Below are 20,718 nucleotides of genomic sequence, written 5' to 3'. Positions count from 1 at the left end.
ATGCACCATGTGTATTTGCACGTGAGTACACAAACTGGAAAGTGTTTACATTGATACATACTTGTTTCATGCGCTGCTCTAATCAGAACTACAAACAAAACCTTCAAGGTAGATCGACGCAATTATTAGCACCCTTCTGCTACTCCCAGTCCAGATTAAAAAAATGTATATCAATAAATCGGTGCAAGTATGTTTGTCATCTCGTTATTTACTTTGTGTTAGCGATAATGTTCAAGGAGCCTCGTTGACAAGGTATCTTCAGTTATCGTCAGTTGGCAAACAAAATGGCAGAAAAATGTTCACAAACCGATGGTACGGGTTATCCGTGAAGCGTGTGGATTCGATTTCTTCTATTTGTAAATGCTTATAAGGAAACCGGTACCGTGTAATTACCTTGAGATACCGCTATGGCGTTATCACCCTCCTTCTACTTTTCTTTTTGTCGTATCACGCATCGAGATAGGGATCTTTCCTCCTCTGTTTTCATACTCTACTCTTTGACCCAAGACCTTGACACTTGACTTTGCATCCTTTCTTCATCGATGGGGACCGTTAGCTTCGAGAACCCTTTACACGGGACCCTGCTTTCTTTCTTCGACACTGGTATGGTAGTCGTTGCAATCTTTCGTAATACAAAACTTTTTTTTCTCTTTTATTATATTCAGAGTTTATAGAAAAATGATTTAAATTTAATAAAAGGTTTTATGAATTTTAGATGTTCTATGTATCTCAAGAGGATCTTAAATTTCCTTTTGAAATAGACCAGGGAGGGAACTAGAAAGACTCGCCATCCTATTCTCAGATCATCTACGATACATCGGTGTTCCAATTTCCCCAGAAAAATCTTTTGTAATATCTGATCGGAAGTTCGAGTACGATGAACGAGTCCTGTACTCCGATGCTACTAACGGTACCATCGAATCCTTTCTCTTTCTCTCGCCTATGTGTATTGGCGATCATGATGAAAGTCCTTCTCTTGTCTACATGTACGGAGCGACTTGACCTTAGACCTTGCTGCTTGATCAACCGAGTTCTTTTCGCGACAATCCTCAGATATTTTGTGTCACTGATATTAATCGCTTGTTCGGGTAATTGCTTCTGTGTTCCATCGACGCTTGGTACTAAAGTCGTGAGTGCATTCCACTTCCGATAGCAGTATAGACTTTGAATATAGTTTCACAAGACCTTTAATCAAAATTTTTTAAAATTGCACTTTTTTATAGCTCTTAATAACAGAAGGATGAGCTTGTTTTTGGCAAAGGAAAAGATCCCAGCAATTAAACCCAGTCCGCTTCTCATAATTCAACATTCTGTGATGTCGTAACGGTGCCAGTGGCGACGAAACGTTCGAATTTGATAAGTGTGTTTTTAATCGAATCGTGACGACGAGGAATTTCAGTGGGCATGACGGAGCCGAAGAAGAAGCGCAAAGAAACAAACATTCGTTGCGTACGGAACCGTGAAGTAACGGTACAGGGTCTCTGGAGCCCTGTGAAGAGAGGAAAAAAATGACAAAAGCACTCCAACCATCCGCGACCCCGACAAACGTGTCCCGTTCTTTTAAAGTCAAGACAGTGGATACATTCTCATTCACAGTCCCGTTTAACCCCTTTCAGCCAAATAGCAAACCGTGTAATTTCAGTGGAATGCTGACGTCAATCGCCAGGAACGATCCCAATTAGTCCCCAAAGTGGCCGACACTTCGCATCATTTTCTTCCTCTTTTTCCAGTCGCCAGGATTTTATGGAAGTGAGCACTCAAACGAGTAGTCTCTAAGATCTTGTTCTTCATTAATATGTGCTTTATATTAATCTGAATCGTGTATCATTGTTGGCTGGAGATAGTTTCGCGTTGACTTATCGATCGACATGGAGTTTCAGTGGTGGGCAAGAACGTAGAAAAATCGTAGATCAGGCTCGTGTAACGATTATCTGTTCCACTGCCTCTCAGATGCATTGTTACAGATCCGTTTACATTACCCGAACTTTCCCTCTACGAATAGTGCCGGAACGAAACGGAATTGCATGTCGTGATTATACTGCGGCGCGCTACTGCGGCCAATTATTCAGAACGAGATCATTGAACGAGCGTAGACGATCCGTTGCCCTGCGAATTCTATGCAAAACCGTGGTCGAGTCGATTGCGTTGTGATCGTCGTGCGGAACGGATATATTGTTTCGAGTATTATTGAGCACTAGTGTCTCGTAATTGCAGTATTATTGGGTTGGGATAAGTGACTACAGAATTTAGAAGCTTATAGGGAACTGTAAATTAAATACTAGATATACGATCAACGCAGGACTACAAATTAATTTTATTATTGTGTAAGTAGCGTGGTATGCTACAAACTTAATGGAATAACATAAAAAAGGGAAAAGAAATCTACTATTTTAGTAGCTGTACTGTTCCATTAATTCTGCAGCAGGATAAAAATGTGATACTTCTATTTCTACATATCTACCACTAGAATTAATCGCCCTTAATTACAACCAATAATTGAAACTACTTTCTTTCTCAGTATCCTCAATTTGAAATATTTGTTTCCAGATGCCCCGGTCGGTGATCATCGTCAATCCCACGTGTCCCTCCAGCCCGAGCAGCCGTCGTCAAAAGCGAAGAGGGAACAAGCGCTGCGCAGCATCCTAGCCGCGAGAAGGCGACAGGTCTTAAGTCACCGACCGATCGAATCTCGGAATCTGAACCGCACACCAAGACCGAGCGATTCCTCCGCGAAAGAGGACATGCTGGAGGTTCAAGAGACGAGACACGGACTGTACGTGACAGCGTCGGCGAACGGCAAGCCTTTCGAGCACAGGGTCGAGGAGGAGCCGTCAGAATCGTCGGGTAGGACAACCGTGAGAGATTTGGCGAGCAGAGACGCGGACATCGAGCTCGTCACGAAGGAGCTGGAAGGCGAGCAGGTGGCCGAGCAGGAGTCGAGAAAACCGAGCAACGAGAATTTCACGGCGTCAAGCTCGGAGGGTAAACCGGCCCTTGGTAACTCGAGAAGCAATTACCCGATCAGCCATAGGAATTCCTCCTCCTCCCCTTCCGTCTCGACGTCTTCATCGGTGCTCGGGAGCAGTCCGAAAGCTTCCGACGCGGAGACGCGCAAAAAGAACACGGTACCGATGCCAGAGTCACTGTACAACTATTTCAGACCTGTGGAGAGCAACATACCAGTGGAGGACATGTCGCAGTTTCTGTATTTCGGCCAAAAGATCCAGCCAGAGCTGCAGAACACCACGGGGAACAACTCTGTCGAGGTGACGCCGACTGCGCCAACCGCGACTAGCTCGCGCAGGAGGTACTCGATGAAGAGGTTCAGCACGACGACTCCGGTGCCCAAGCTGGAGGAGATCATCAACGAGGAGATGAACATTGCCGTGGAGCGGCAGGTCGTGGAGAAGAACAAGGTGTCCAAGATCAAGAACGCTTTCAAGAGCCCTGAAAATGGGGTGTATTATCGAAAGAGCAGGCCCACAGACCCTACTATCGTCTCGAATATAATTGCAGAGACTAGTAGGAACGCCACGGAGATAGACGCTGCTGTAGACTCGATCGACGATAAGTTTCGCGACGTTAACCCGTCCGCTCACGCCAACACGCGGGACCAGCTGCACGAGAGAGGAAGTGTCGCGGCCCACGTGCTCGCTGAAACCAGGAATGCGACCAACTCGACCCAGATACTGCACCAGCAGCCTGTTTCCGCGGACGCGGACAGCCAGCCTGTGGAAAGTGAAATCGGCATTAGGGATCGTCCTACAGATGCAGAGACCAGCGCTGCCTCGAACGGCGTGGAGCAGGCGAAAGTGGCGAAATCGCGGAGGAGGAAGACTGACAATTCCACTCTGACTGTTGACATCGAGAAGATTGGTAAAATACACCATCTAGCGGATGAGCATTCCGACTTGGTGGACTCGAGTATATCAGCCTTATCTGACAGCGAGATGTACGGTGACCACACGGAGCAGAGGATAAGAAGAATCGACATCTATGACTCTAACAACAACTTCGAGTTCCCTAAGATGACAGACCAGATGCAGAACCAGATGCAGGACCAGCCTCGACCGAGCTCAAAGGAGACCAACAACATCGAAACCTCAACCTCCAGAGACAAGCTCAGTCGATCTTCAACCGAAGCGTTCTGGACCTCTCCAGAGACGTCCACTCTGAGGATAATCGTAACCGAGGGCAGCCTGGGGCAGAGTTTCGCGATCGGCACAGGCGCAGCGGAGAAGTATACCGTTAAACCGGTCGATTCCGCGGAGGAACGAGTTCGCGGCGTCGCTTCCGGCGATGTTCCCAGTCTGAAAGGCTCGACGCCGGCGACGACCGCGGCGGTCGACCCAGCGACCGAGGGAGCGCGGTCCAAGGGTCGTCAGAAGGAGCAGAGGCTGGCAGAGGACAGGGAGAGCAGGGATGGGGATCAGGAACAGCATCGACATCAGGAACAACAGCAGCACGTGTACGCTTACACGATAACGAACGTGACGCGGCTGTTGCGCAACTACACCGGACCTGGGCTAAGCAGAGAGGAGCAAGGAGGCCCCGAGCGGAGCAGCGGTACGACCGAGATAACGACCGGATCGGCGCAGCGGCGTCAGCCACCGCCGCCGTCTCTTCAGCTTCCTCGTGCCGGTAGTGGTATAGAGGCGGCCCTCGCGCCGGCGGAACTCAGTGCCGGCACGACCGTCGAAGCAGTCGCAGCCGGTGGAGCGAGCCCTGCTATCCTGGTGGGGGAACGACAGAGGAAAGTCGTCACAGTCGCGGCGCAGCTGGAGGAGCGCGCGGTGAACAGAACCTCGCCGCAGCTGACCGTAAACAAGAGCGGGCCGAGGTCGGCCAGCAAGCAGACGGAAGTGGCCAGCAGAGGCGCCGTCCGATGGAATCACACTAAGACCAGGAACACGGACCTAGAGGGATTCGGGGACAGGAGGCTCCTCAGGAAGTCGGCCAGCGCGGTGCTCAATCAACGGATCGGGGCGAACGGCGAGGAAGACGCTGCTTCGGTGATTAATAAGAGACGGAGGCTGGCAAATGGCCAGATTGTGTTCTCTGGCCGAAGGGTGAAAGGGGGTAAGAGCGTGGAGGAGGGCTTTCGTGCGGTGAATGCTTCCACTGGGGGGAAGAAGCGATCGGGGAAGGAGATCTTGGAGGATGAGGTGCGAGGACGAGGATTCCGTGAACCTGTGAACCTGACGAGTGAGGCTATCGTAGGAAACATGACGGTGGAGAGTGTCACCATGGAGCAGATTTCGGCGACTGTCGAGTTGACTACCCCTGTCGTGAATACCACCGAGGAGGATGGCAGTAACTTGACCGAGGTGGTGACGTCGATGAGTGGGATCGTCGAGACTGATACCAAAGACAAAGCTAACGCGTCGCGCAGTGACGATGAAAGTGTCCCTGCGAGTGGTGGCAACGCGCCCATTGAGAACGCTGCCAGCGACGACGGAAGTAGTTCGTCGACCGTGACAGTGACCGCGTCAGTCGAAACGACTGAGCCCAAAGAAACGACGTCCAGCACGACAGCAATGCCGCCGCCAGTTTTTCCAGTTACGCCTAGAATAATCGCGGAAACGACTCGCCCCGAGACTTCCACTTTCAGCGCGATGGAACCTGTGGGCCGAGTGACGGATACCAAAACGACCGAGCCAAACAAGTCTTTTGGGATGGGGAACCTGGACCCTTCAGAGATCCAGAAGATGTACAGGTCCAAGGACGCGACCACTGTGTCAACTACGACAGAAGCTTCCGCGACGACAGTGCAGATAGAGATGTCTACAGTTCCAGGGGACCAAAGTGCTGTGATCGATTCGAAGGACGCCCACGCGGAGGAGTCTGGGAAGCGCGTATCGGGTGAGAGGTCGCCGGAAGTCAGGGCGCGGAACCTGTCGGACAAATCGAAGGACAAAGACGACGTGCTGCCTATAATGCACCTGTACAACACGTCAGACATCTTCAACAACAGCGGCGCGATGAACTCGTTCGCCAGGGGAACGGAACGACGAGTGGAGCTTCCGGTGGACGCGAGGCGGCCGCAAGTTTCCAGAACGACCGAGAAAACCAACGACTCGGTTACCACGAAAGGTCCAGCGACTGATGCTCCCAGCACCACTCGTGTCCCCGTTTCCGAGCCAGTCAGGAAGGACAAGCACGAAGACAGTCGCGAGTCGTCTTCGCAGGTCCCACCGTCGGGTCCTGGCAGAGGGTCCTCGAACAGGACCAGGCACAGGCCAAGTTACCACCCTACCATGCTGCCAGAGTACAACGTCTCGGTGTATCCTAGCGAACTGAACAGGACGTTCTTCGAGACTGGACTGATATCGGTTAGTCCGAGGGAGTCGGTGAATATCAGTGAAGTGATATCGAAGAGGCACGATGGGGACGCGATCGCATCGCAGGAGACTGTTGCTGTGGTCAGCTACATCCTGGCGACCCTGGTCGTCTTCCCTATCGCCGTCGGCGTTGGACTTATCCTTAGAAGACTGATACTTAGGAATCGTAAGGTGAGTGGTGAATTTAGGTCATAGCGGTTGGGCACAAGTACCGTTGGGATCTTAGAAAGCGTGCGTAATATAGGTCGAATGAAAGTGGTCCTGTGATGGCTTTGGTACTCTCTGTGGTCAGACTCCTCGCGTGAAAGTTTGTGGAGGTGTAGGAGCTGGTGTCACTGACCTCGTTACTTATGGAGTAGAATTTCGGAGCAGTAGTATAGTGAATCTTTCTTTTGTCGTATAAGATAATATATTTCTTGTGTGAAAGTAGAAGGAAAATGCGTAGATAATATGATTTTACAGATATAATGAGGTCGTATGTAATTAGGATTAGATGGATAGGTGTCTGTCTATAGAGGGATAATTCTACTTACGCGTAGTTATTAAACATTAAAAAATCTGGAAATGTAGAAAGATCCAGAAGAATTCAGAAAAAACTACACATATTGCCCAATCACAATACTGCCACCGCGCAGGTTCTGCTGCGTAAGTAGAAGCGTCCAGTGACAGACAGACGCATTAGTTTTCAGCGCGCCTTTTCCTGAAAACGAGTTTCTAGGTCATGCTCGAAGAAAACGAAAAACACAGTTTGGAATGTTCCATGATAAACCTCGATGGATTTTATAGTATACCTGATGAGCTATATTTGATGGATAGGGAGTGTAGTTGAGGCAATTCTTCCAGAGGAAGAGCACTCTTGAATGGCATCCTTGAACTTGTAATCGTTTCATTTTTATTCGCCGCGATCCCTGTCCGTCGCTTGTAATTTCCTCTCGAGACCCTGCTGACCAAGAACATTATCTCGACAAAAAACTTTGATTTACGATTGTGTACCGTACAGCGTATCTGGCCCGATGATCGCTGAATCGAGACGCGAAATCGTATGGCGGTGCCACTTATGTACCGTTACGCAGCCTGCGGATTATCATCGCGCTGGAACATTTATCATCTGGCCATTAACCGAGGGCTTTCGCCTTATCTCGCGAAATGGTTCACATGTGTATACCATCGTATCGATAATTGGCTTGAAGGTGCCGCCTCGAAGTGGTTCCGTGCGTGGGATATTAATTGAGCGGAAATTGGATTTTGACCACTGTGCTGAGAGATCTAGTTAGCGACTTGTGCGATATATTAAGACACGTGCGATGAGTTCTGATGGAAGTGGTGTGGGGGGATCTGGAAAATTTTCGGATGATAATAACAGGAGTTTCAGTTTCTCGTTTGGTGAGTTCCAGAAAGGAGACTCTTAGCAAGTGCATTGAAATTTTACTTTTGGTTTTATTTTGGGAGCTGTGGTCTGGGAGATCTGCAAGGTATTTTTTGTTGCTCGAAAGTGAAATATCTTGTAAGGATATGAAAAGTGAAATTATTGAATGACTAGTCATTTTTTATGAGTTTAGTGCCATGGTCGATTAAGGAGAAATGGTAGAAAATGTCTTTGTAGATTAAAGAGAAATGGTGGCATGAGCCACCATTTTCTATCAGAGAAAGAAGAGTGGTTTCCAATATTTTCAATTTCATTCACTTATTCACGCTTTTTGCTTGTTTACGGATGATATGGAAACGAGCAGGATTCTTAACAAAAAGAACAAATCATGTATAAATTTATTACTGATTTCACACTTCCAAGCATATTTCCATGATTCTTGCTTTTAAAATGTTAAAAAAGGTCAACAATGGTATATAAGACATCGAAATTAAAGGGTACTAATTACCAAAATATAAAAAATAAAACAGAATGCATAACATGATCCTTGTCTTTCCTGAATTATTTATTCATTCTCGAACTGACCAGAAACAGATTCGGTCACCGAAGAATCTTCATAACACACGAATGTTTGCCAATGTTTCACTGTGAACGGTCTATAAACAATCGTGATTTGTAGGCTTATTGTCTAAAGACGATTACTCATTTTCCTTTAGCGTTTTGCATTCCTAGATTTACTGGATAGCATAATGCTTTACGATAATGGGAAAATAAATAGAGAATTATATAATCCAATGATTGTTCGCAGTATTGTCTTCAACGAGCGTTTAATTGTGATTATCTCTTGTAAAGGATGTTGTGAATTCGCACCTGGAGATTGAAAAATTAGCTCATTTGCAATCTCTCGTTTCCATCGAGGAAAAATCATCCAGAAAACTGCATCATCTTGGTCAATCATTTTTATGGCGTAAAAAATGTACTCTATCGTGTATCCTGCCAAAGGTTAATGGCATCTCGATCCTTCTTGGATTTATTTTCACGAGTGTGTTCGTAGTGGTATTCGATTCGTGAAATATTTGGGACATCGAGTATTTTTAACGAATACGGTCGTAAAAATCGCGGACATAAATTTTGGGTTAACTGGACATTCATGAGTGTAAACTTGCACGGTGGTACAAAGGGTCATGTGAAGGTAAAAAAGAAAGCTGAGAGAGAAGGGGAAGAAGAAAAGGCGTGAGGACCAAATGAATAAACGGTGGACAAACCCGTTCCAGGGCTTCCTCGAACAAATACAGTATCTTTTACGCGTTTCGATTTCAGATTCTTTCCAAAAGAAGTAGATCAGTCTGCTTTAAAAGAAAAATTATTATAGTTAAATATTAGTGTAAATTTCTTTTGTACGTTTCTATATGAACTTGGAATTCTCTCGAAGTGACATTAAAATATTACATGAGCAGTAACTCGGTTAATCCATGAATCATTTTCCAATAAAACAATAAACTGTTACGCAATTTTTTATCACATTTGCGTCAAAGTTGTTCTTATCTGCTTGGGGATATTCACTGACTACTTTGCATATTTTCAAGTTCAGGCTGCGAATTATCCTCGGGATTCGTGTCTGATATACTTCCGCAGTGTATCTGCTTTAATGAATCGATACGTCATTCGTCGACGAATCGGGTAATTAAATAAACAGGATTGCCGATAAAGTGCCGTTAGTCGCGCAGTAAAACGTGAAATATTTCCTGAGCTAAGAAAGTGCATGAAGGAACGTGTGTGGAGAATTTTTATAAAGCAAATGGTCCGTACGATGACGTTAATTATGCACAGGTGCTCGAGGAGTCAGACACATCGTCGGAGATAAGCTGCCGGAAGGACGCGCTGAATCTTGAAAATGGCGACTTCAAGACGTCCATCGAGAAGGCGATCACGAAACTACCGAGGATACAGCACTTGGTAAGTGCAGACTCCTTTTTGCACATGTATTGTACTTCAAAAAAATTCAGGGGAACAAAGGTCAAACTCATTCGCAAATATAACTCAAGTAGAAAAAGTCAAAAAAATGATTTACAGTGACAAACTTTCGTAATCAATGTGTTCCTAATCCCCATAGAAACACAACCATCCCCTCTTCATAAATTAATTTGCCCTTCATTTCGATCAGTCTTCTCTCAGCCTTCAAAGTGAACAGGTCATTCCTCCTGACACGTGAAAGTAAACACTTATGCATCTAATATGTATCTAATAGATAATTACACATGCATCAGTGTACTCTCTGATATTTTTCCTTTGCATTTGCAATTTCTCTACTACCCTGAAGGCCACTTCTGAGTCTTGCTGATTATTTTCAAATAATTGCTGCCGCGAAGAATAGAATGTTAGGCGTGCTTTGATTCGCGTCGCGAAACATCAAAGAGACTCTGCCCGCAGATTTATTCGTCAGGCACTTTTAAATAATTATTATTCGCGACTCAATACCAGCTTTTTTCGCTGCGCAGTGTCACGAAGCGGAGAAGCCTCCGCCTCCGTCGTCGCAAGAATCCAGATGGGAGTTTCCTAGAGATAAGCTTAGGTTACAGACGGTCCTCGGTCAAGGAAACTTCGGCCAGGTAAGGCTTCATTTTCTGCTTTGAACAAAACCGAAACGCCGAGCCTCGGGCGTGATAATAAATCGCTGGACGTTCTTTTTTGGCGCTCTCATTATGCTTTAAGAAACCGCCTCGACATCCTTGAGGAAACGAACAATGCGCTGTATTTTGATGAAATTTCCGTGTTTGGAGTTTGCTCAGGCTAATACACAGAGGAGCAATTAATTTGACTGTCTGTTGATTTTATGTTTTGCATTTGATCGTTGGATCACTGGTTACGTAATTATTCCTAGAAACCTCTTAAGACATGTTGTGTCATATGAACATAGTCTGTGCAAATCTTCAAAAGTTTTTGCGTCTTGTAATTTAGATATTCGGGATGTTCACTGTATGAAATTTCCAATTAGGTGGAATTTTTAGAAGTATCTAATTAGCTGTAATACACTATCGTCTTACGATTATTTTTTGCGTAAGAATTTGAGTAAGTAATCCTCATTGGAAAAATGTTAATGGTACTATAATTAATAGCAGAAGATAATTTAAGACTATTAGCTTAGATTTTACTAATTTGTTACATAATTTTACGTGCGGAAATCGGTTGTCTTTTGTTTCGTGCAAAATGATTAAGTTGATAATTAAAATGGAATTAGAAAGCCGTGCTCACGTCCTATTTTTCAATTATCCAGGTCTGGAAGGCTGAAGCAGACGATCTGACAGGTCATCAAGGAACGACTCGTTTGGTGGCCGTAAAGACAGTCAAAGAAGGTGCTTCCGATCGAGAGAAAGAGGACCTAGTTCGAGAGCTCGAAATTATGCAGCAGCTTGGCAGTCATCCAAACGTTGTGACTCTCCTGGGTTGTTGCACCGAGCAGGGTAAGTTTCGATAAGGCTTCTTGTCAATAACCTTTCACCAGTGCTTCTATGGTTGCCTCTCTAGTAGAACGTTTTTTATTTTCCATCGATCATTAATCTGTATATATCTGATCATTATAATCTGTAACTGCAGAGCAACTCTTAAAGTAATTCTCTTGAGCAAAGTCAATTTCTTTTTATTAACCATCTTCGCGTATGATAAACCGCAGCTAAAAGATTAACAATTATGTTTATTTTTGCTTTGTGCGTCTTTGAGACCTCTTACTACATGTCTGAGTGTGCAGAACACTTATCCTTGGTAGTGCCTTTACGGACATTGACGTAAAGCTTCGTAAAAACTAGCAGCGTTTCAAGTACCAGTTCTCTGACTGAGATCCCATAGATTGCAGCTGATGATGATTAAGTAATCAAAGCTCGAGGAGACGGTCCGTTTGTTTGGAACGTGGCCATTCGCTATTCTCCAATTTTTACAACGCCATAATTGTTACTAATTGTCTTATAAGCTTCATCTCGTAATATTTTATATTTTATTTTGCAAAGAAAAATATTTTGTACAGGTAGCTTTGATACTTTCAACTCAATGAGATTTTATTTAAATATTTATGAAGTTTTCTTTCTTACGTCGATGCCTTTTCAAATCGAATTGGGCCATCTTGCATGAGCAATGCATTTTGCTCGCTCTGAGTCCATGAAACAAATACCAACAGGCTGTCGTAAATGCAGTTTCACTTATCTCCCGCGAATCGGACGTATCTTTGATTATTTACGATTCTTCGTTTTCGACGATCACTCGTAAGATTGTATTATATGTACATTGAAGTCATTAGGGAATCGCAATGGAAGCATTCTTTGTCATTGAGTCAACCATAGTTGTCACGTTTTTTTCTCTTCTTGGAACACAACCACTGTAATCATATTGATATACGTGCACGCGCTATTGTTTTGCAAATAAAAGGAACATCGATCGTCCGTCCTCCAGAGGACTTGACAGATTTACACGCCATCATTCTGATAGTAATTGAGCAATGATTCTGGGGAATCAGCCTCCGCGAAGTCCGAACGACAGATTGACGTTGACTCTACTACTTGATTTTTCAATCTTTTTCTAATGGAACAATTATATAAAATACGTTCTGTGGATTTTAATATATCTTTTCAACCACTCTCGAGAAGGCAAGGTTTATTCATCGCTCGCTTCAATTTCGCAAACTTCAGCGAATTCCAATTCCTTGGTGTCACATGTCTGTTATCATTACCTCTAGCTACGTCCTTGAAACTCAGAGAAAAGAAACGTTGTTTTGTAACATGACACTGGAAATTCACGCAGGTACACAGGAAGTGAAATACAAAGTGGTCGATAATTACCTATTTCTTATCGTTTTCCAGTTAATTGTAATATAATAGTTCTCTCGCATCAAAAGAACATAATTGAGCAATGGACATTTTTCAACGTAGCTTGTAATTTGGCATGACGTAAGTTCCAATCAATAGACGACAAGTGTTTCGTGTACCCCATTATCGATTCCATGCAACTGCTGAAATAACAAGCAGACAATTGAGCAAATAGAATTCTTTTTCATCATATTCCTCCGATATGGTTTTGTCAATGGACACACTTTGCCATTAGAGACAAATGTGTGCTTGAGACATCAAAACTCTGGACAAGAGACAATCCCAAAGGTTTTAGTCGTGCTGGGCCCAAAAGGGGGAGGCCCATTATACGTCTTTCGTCCCAGACTCGTCGGTATCATCGCTCTCATCGTATAAATTTCCATACACGTCCTCACGACGACGATCCCCGTGGCACAATACGTCTATTAAGTCCGCGAAATGATCGTTCTTATGGGGTTGAGGGAGAAAACGTCGGCATATCGATACGATCGGTCTGCATGAACGTCGATTTGGATTTGATGTCGTTTCGCCCTTCCCCCTGTCCTCCTAGCAGATATTTATGCGTGCCCTATTCTTTTTCGCGATTGTATGCTAATGCGTCGAGAGCTGATCTAGGAGTAACATGAAATTTAATTCCCCTTCGTGGAATTATTTTTCGAAAGGCTCAGGATTTCGTGTTTCCTTAAAAGAACACTGGAATATTTCTTGGAATTTTACAAGGGGAAATAGTTGGATTAATTGACGTTTATTTTATTGGAACTCAATCCTTTATTCATGAGTATGCAGATCAGTGTACATTCCGAAAACTAGGTACACTATAAAATTGAAGAAAAAATTCATTCCCTTTTTTTTTCACAAAAATTGAGCTTGCAGCTTCGAAGGGATTATAAAAAAGGAAAACATTTTTGATAGGGCCATTCTCGTAATTGTCGACGATTATTAGGGCTTGTTGAGGACGAAGCGTGTTCCCCTTTGGCGCACCACCTTGAAGGACTCCTCGTCCCGGTCGCATGGAAGAAAAAACACAGCCGCGAGGTCCTCCTCGCAAGATTTACGGCATCTGAATCCTGGCCCCCCGTATTTATCGTTTCGGTCCTGGTGGGCGCGCTCAGATTCCTCTCGCGACGTTTTCGTCCCTTGACGCTCGAGTCTCGTCAAAGGGTACGCCCTTTCTAACGACTCTCGACAAAAAATGAAAAAGGTACCGAAGGCCCATCGAACGTTCGAACGCGCATGAAACGTAAAGCCTTGGTCCAGGGACTCCCATTATTCTTCCGAACAAAAAATTGTACTGAAAGGGCAAGGCTCTTTGATAATGTGTCGTCCTTTCAGACACAGGTGCGCTATTTCAGCAAACGAGCTGTCTATGTCTCATACGGCCGATAATTCCGAGAAACATGGAGCTCCAGGCACATGCTCCAGCCTCGTATAATCCTACCCTCTCGTTTTATGCTAAAAAGCTCGAGCAACAAGTCGGGAACAAGAACTTGTGGGAAGATAGGCTTCGTTTTGTGCTAAATGATAGTATTCAAACGCCCACTGTCACGTGCGAGCTCAACATCGAAGGTATTCTTCGCTGCTTAACACACGTTTGCTAAGTTGAAACAGTTGTGGTGTTTGATTAGGCAATTACGTGTGTGTAGAAAGAATTATTTGGTCGTTATGTTAGAACAGTGGAATTCAGTGGAATTACTTTATATTTCTGCTGAAGGAAACGATGTCATCATGTAGTTCTGTAGCTACGATAATAGCGGACAGTTAACTACTAATTATGGAAATGAAATTATCCCATAGTGGCTTATGCACACATTATTTCGTTTATTTATTCCTGTTCTGAGGGTGTAAATAGTGCATACATACATACTAATTGCAAGCTATCCGAGAAATTAATTGTCTGACGAACAGATACGCGTCTGCATTAGATTATGTAAAGGAGTACTACACGTGTGCCTGGTGCGTGACAATTATCATTAATTACTCCTTTAGGTTCGTTTTATTGCAAATTATAAGTCAATTTGTATATAACATGAAGCATTAAATAGTTACCATGTCACTTAGTGTTCGATTAGTGTGAAGTAATTGAATTTTGCACCCTGGAGCTAGACATTTCACTTTAAGCTTTGGTCTATGGATTTTGGATCTTAACTCAGGTTCTTCAAGTAGTGAACTCTAGAGTTTGGACCTTTACTATGAACTTTGACCCTAGAATTTTAAAAGCCCAGTCAATATCAGTCCTCGCGTGTCTAAGAAACCTTTCTATCAATTTTCATCCCCCAGCTGTCATTCATATCGATTGCTACACGCTCAGAAGACACCTACAACCTGCTCCATCGATCCTAGGTCATCAGTACCGTGTCACACAGACCCATAGTCTGCACATGACCTCATAAATCTCCGCCAACATATCTCACTTCACTTTATGTCTTCCTATCATACAGTTCCGACATCCTCCCTCTCAAGAATAAAGTCGTTAACTCAAGAATCACTCTGCCACATAGTCAGCCTTCACTGTAACTCGAATAATCACGAATATCACCACGCGTCCAAACATGCAAATATTGTGACACGTTGGCGAGGGGCGATGTCCACCAGAAAAGAAATGCTTCTTAACAAACTGAAGTTATTAGAGCCAGTAATGCTAGCCTAATATGTGAGTTACGAGCTCGTGGGGCCAGTAAAAGTGGGCCCATAAGTTACAATCAGGCGGGTACTGCCCAACGGGGGCCCGAAAGTGCTCTGGTTAAATTACTTCCAGAGCCTCCCTACAGTACAGCTCCTTCATGTTCTCGCCATGTGGTCCTCTAATCCTTTGCACGCTTCCTCTACCTCTGTACTCTGTTAACGCTGGCCCAACAGTAATTTCACGATGCTTTAGGGCTGGTCGATTTGGTATTAATTACGTAATCGGTGTTGTTCGCAGAACCTCATTATCTCATACTCGAGTACGTTATGTATGGGAAATTGTTGGCCTACCTGCGTGACCACCGAACCAGGCAGGATTTCTATAACTTCAGCGAGGACTCTGCTGCGCTGACATCCAGGGATCTCACTGTCTTCGGCTATTGCGTGGCGAGGGGCATGGAATATCTGGCATCGAAAAAGGTGAGCTTTCTTCTTGGTTTCTTCATTTGTAGATTCGTGATTCAGTTTTTATTTGGCTAGATATTCTAGCATACCCACGAGATTTTATTAAAATTAGTCGACTGGTGTTAAGAGAACAGGAAAAACCAGAATTCTTGTGTCTGATCAACAGAGATTTTTGTAGATTTTTTTATATGGCTTCGTATGTGTCAGTGTCCCCTGTATAATCATCAAAAATCTTAAAATATTGAAGTGCCTTGTCTTTCGTGGGTGAGCTTATCTTAAATTAACACCGGTCTTATCTGTACTTCGGTCACTGTTACGAGATCTCTCGGTGTTGCTTGAAAATTTATTACGATTTTGTATCCTCGCGTGCCCAGTCTCCGCATCTCGACCGACAGCGTCTATTTATTGCGATATTATATCGAAGTATTGCCTCTGCTGTTGCTACTTCACTGCAGGTCGAACCTGTTCTTAATTCTTCTCGAATCTGGATCAGTCAATAAATCCGGTTCGATCAAAAGAAAAAAGAGTTGTATAAGCTTCGATTTTTCATCGAACGTTTTGCTGTCCCTGATTTTATAGCCTTGTACTGAAGCTTAAAGATACCTCTGCATATCATGCTGAAAGTTGAGGACTTAACTTTTATTTTTCGTAAGATCGCCAAAAAGGAACGGATGGTTTGACAAACAGGACATCAGTATTTGTACCTCAAATATTTTCCTAGTGTCTTAACGATCCCGAGAACGACGGGGCATCGTCGAAGGACTATTTTGCCAGGTGAATTCGTGTCAGTGGGCAAAAATGTGGTTCGTAGTGTATTCGACACCGACGAATTCGAGAACAAGTCGTTCGACCACCCTTTGAGAACGCTGCGTGGCAGAGGCAATAAACTTCCATTAGCAGCAACACGCGAAGACGTTTGTATCAATTACACCGTTCGTCTTCTGTCGAATTTTGGGGCAAGATGCCACGCGTTTTGTGAGAAGATCCTCTTGCCATCCAGTCCCTTCGAAAACTAGTTTCACGGCTCTTTTGCATTCGTGTCTCGAGCCATTTCTTTGCTGCCATAGGAATGTCGAACGACGTGGTTCATTTAGTATTTTAATTATCGAGGAATTAAACTCGATAACTATAAATTTTGTCCTCGATAGAGATCATTGTGTTTTCTCGCAAACTTTTACAAATTTATTCCTTCTGTAAATTTAGTTTCGATATTTTTGGAGAAATGTAGAAGTTCTTGGGAATGTAAAGTCCTGGCGCAGGAACTCATGATTACAAATGCCCTCTGTAAATTAGAGAGACTAGAAGCGCCTTCGAAAATCCAACACTCACAGGAAGATCAAGTTTTTGCTCGGTTTTAGAGATTTGGAAAAGGAACAGGCGCGCCTCGAGGTTGATAATGCAAATAGATGACACGAGTCCTTCGAACGTTGCGATTATAGCTCTTCCGTTCTATGTGACAGGATGGTCCTTTCAGAAACGTAAAATAAATATCTTTATGCACCTACAGACGCATAATAGGGTTTTTTTAGTAGCACCAGCGAGGCTTAACCGCTCATGTTTTGCATCAGTCCACTTCGTAGCTTTCTGTTTCGCCAATATTCTCTTATTCCTCTTATCGTTCAGCTAAAAATTCTCCTTGATTTTCCTCTGGCTATTTAATTAGTGATACTTAAAATAACCTGTAGAATTTTTCAATCTTTTTTCACGCCAGACTGTTGCACTTTATCGAACCCAAAAAGGAATGCTAGGAATATCCCAGGGACGAGGGACCTCTGTCACTGACATCGAATATACTAATGCAATGTACAGACAGATATTTATGTCAGCGAGGGGTAATAATCGTAGTGGTATTCGCGAAGGTGATCCATCGATTAGAGGATATTCTTGCTATTTTCGCGAGGACGAAAGCCAGATAAAACACGTCCGTGATTATTTTCCTCGAATGTCGAATTACCAACATTCTTGTAATTGCTTCGAAGAATTACCGCGCGAAAGCTAATTTTCTGAAGTTAGCGAACGATAATCGTTTACCGGAAGAGAACGGTAGTGCTCACGCCAGCCTGAGGAGTATCAAACCTTTTTTTACTTGACTCGTTGAACTCGTGGAATGTGCTTGATGCTTCCAATTTCCACGAATACCTGACAGAAATAGTTAAAATTTCTCATAATTTTTTTAGGATTAAAAGAAGAAACGTATGAAATTAAAAGAAAATAATTTGCTGTGAAATAATAATAGAAAGAGAAATAATACTGAAAATACGGTAGAGGGGGGTATGACTAAGAAGTGAAGTTGCAAAGCGTCTTTAGGATTACGTAGCACGAATGCATCCTAAGTATTTGATACATATCTTCCTCATTTCCATAATTCATCTGCCCGAGGTTCACTCGAGCCATCTTTCCTTCATCCTTCACAAGGCGATTTCCTTCGTCAAAGCATTAGAATAACAAATCGAGGTCTACTTCTTGAACAGAATCGTTGCACTCCATTGACGTTCAATCCTGCATGGTAGATAACTCGAATTCATTCATGTTTGCCTTGTACATCTGTACACTTCCCTTCTACTTCGACAGGAAGAAGGATATCAACCTTTTATTATTCAGCCTCGATTCTACTCAGCCTCTTCTTTTTTTAGCTATTAGATAGTCGAGGGAGCTAAGAATGGAAGAGTTACCATCGTGAGGATTCCTATCTTTTGAAGCAGCTTCCAAGGTGTAGTCACCTGAAGTGTATTAATTTCATTCTTGATTTCAAAGAGAAATTCTTCTTGCAGCATCTCAAATTCAATTCATGTCGTTCAGGTATACCATGTACAGAGACTGTACCATTATTAAACTTCAATGATCTTAGATGATCGGTAGCAAGCCCAAGCCGATTACGAAATTAAAAATGTAAAATAGTTAAGCATCATCGCCGACCGGTTATGAGATGTATGTGCGCTCGGGGCAGCAGCCAGCGAAGTCTCGATCGAAATCAGTATCCTATGCTCGTCGTTGGAAGGACGACTCGAGAGCAACCGAGGCGGGATGTCGATTTCAATCAAAGATTATATATGACTTCGTAGAAATAGCTCCCTCTCGAGGTCGATACACATTGTACGGTTAATTGAAAGTGGAAGCTGCAGACGATACGAGCTCGAGATGCGCGAGGTCGAATAAAATATCGGAACAGGGGATGCTATTACATTATAAGGAGCATAAGTGCTCTGAGGCCAGTCGATTGATAGATATAATGTAGCGTGCATTCAGAATCGAACGATTGCTTGTATTCCAATAGACTATCAGACTACCAGGCTATCTGATATTTGATATTCTTCAAATAGTAGCAGGAGAGCTACCCAATCTTCTCAAAAATGCAAATTCCACTGCAATAAATACCTACTCACGTTTCTAATTGCAACTGCTAAAAAGCAGAAGAGCCCTGCCAAAATGATAATTTCACCTCAGAAAAATGTGAAGCCCCGTGAAAATCAAAAGCCATCCATCAATTACATATCCGTAATTCGAGTCAATGAACGCTGAAGTAAATCAAGTGTCAGCTTCCGCGATAAAGCAGCGGCGTGCGTCGATAAATACGCGATAAATCAAGCGGACGTAATAAATAATAACAAGCAATAACGCGTGGTTGCCTCCGTGTTACGGAGCTTGAATTCCGCGTCGTCGTAAAGTTCGTCTCGTAAATTCACTTGAAAGAGGCGAAGCGAGCTTGTGAAGTCGAGTGTCTTGGCGGCAGGAACGAGGAGCGAAGGTATAATTTCGCGCATCCTGTCACGCGACACCGCGTGACGCGGTTGCGTAACAGGACGTCCACCTGTGGTCGCAAAAAAGAAAAAGAACTGCCGTCGATGAACCTGTGCCCACGGTTTCGCAGATCATCCACCGTGATCTCGCCGCGAGGAACGTGTTGGTGGACCACAACAAGCTCTGCAAGATCGCGGACTTCGGCATGTCGAGATTCGCGAACGAGGACGGGGAGGTGATCGAGACCAGGCATGGGAGAAACGCTCTGCCCATCAGGTGGATGGCACCTGAGTCCCTCATCTACTCCCTCTTCACCACGAAGACCGATGTGTGGAGCTTTGGGATATTGATGTGGGAGATCGTCACTCTAGGTGAGTCTCTACTACTTAAGGCTTCTGCACTGATCTCAAAAAAATGGAGTCACTCCTACATTTAGAAACGCGATGCAATTTTTGCTGAAGTATGGTACATATCCTTCTGACATAAATTGAAGAATTTGGTGAAAATATCGCCAGGAATCATAGATAGAATGTCCCTGACCCACATACGGGTCATGGAACTGTGAAGATGTTAAACAATACTGAAACTGTATTTAAAGCGCCCTTTCAGAGATTAAAATATGTCTGACCTAGGTCTCATTCTACTGTCCTCGCGCGCTAGCCAGACTCCAGCGGTGTAAGTAGAATGAGTCCCTAGTCAGACACGCTTGAGGCGTCTCTAGCGCTGAATAACTCTGAAAGGAAGTCTCAAATACAATTTCGTTATTCTTGATTTTCTCCTCAGTTTAGCATGTAGAATCACCATCTAACAGGACTAAATCCTATGTCCACAGGTTCGACACCGTACCCGGATATGACGGCACGGGACGTCATGCGGAACGTGCAGAATGGTTATCGACTGGAGAGGCCTTCGCACTGTCGAAGCGAACTGTTCAGGGTGATATCCCGATGTTGGCACGCCGACCCAGACCGCAGGCCTGAGTTCCAAACACTCAGGAGGGATCTGGCGCAGCTCCTCGAGGACAACATGAACGGGCACTACGTCGATCTCGAGAGTTTCGCCTCTGAGTGTACCGATTGAAACTTGACGCTAGAGAAATCGAACTGAAATCGATTTTCGATGATCCCCGTTTTCCTCGTCCAGAGGAGGATAGGGGACGATTCCAGGACAGTCGATCTTTGGTCGGTGCACAGGGATGAGTCGACTGTCCTCGATGGAGTTCTCGCGAAACAAAGTTCTCACGAAGACTGTGGGACTCTTCGCGAATCGTCCGAGAAGATTGACTTTTCTGAACGTGTTTGGAGACTGCTGGGAGCCGAAGGCCGTTGCATGT

General features: G+C 44.2%; 1 protein-coding gene across 1 annotated transcript in view; it reads left to right on the top strand.

Moving 5' to 3' along the window:
* The window catches only part of LOC143178980 (uncharacterized), a 161,715-nt gene extending 141,250 nt beyond the window's left edge, over positions 1-20,465 (top strand). The window contains exons 2-8 of the mRNA XM_076377935.1: positions 2,548-6,512; positions 9,538-9,663; positions 10,206-10,316; positions 10,982-11,168; positions 15,481-15,662; positions 19,516-19,756; positions 20,218-20,465. Of these exons, the coding sequence (XP_076234050.1) occupies positions 2,548-6,512; positions 9,538-9,663; positions 10,206-10,316; positions 10,982-11,168; positions 15,481-15,662; positions 19,516-19,756; positions 20,218-20,465 (5,060 nt within the window). The remainder of the gene's footprint in view (positions 1-2,547; positions 6,513-9,537; positions 9,664-10,205; positions 10,317-10,981; positions 11,169-15,480; positions 15,663-19,515; positions 19,757-20,217) is intronic.
* The last annotated feature ends 253 nt before the right edge of the window (positions 20,466-20,718 follow it).

This window comes from Calliopsis andreniformis, chromosome 1 (assembly GCF_051401765.1).
Source record: "Calliopsis andreniformis isolate RMS-2024a chromosome 1, iyCalAndr_principal, whole genome shotgun sequence".
NCBI lineage: Eukaryota > Metazoa > Arthropoda > Insecta > Hymenoptera > Andrenidae > Calliopsis > Calliopsis andreniformis.
This window is presented reverse-complemented; position numbering and strand designations above follow the sequence as displayed.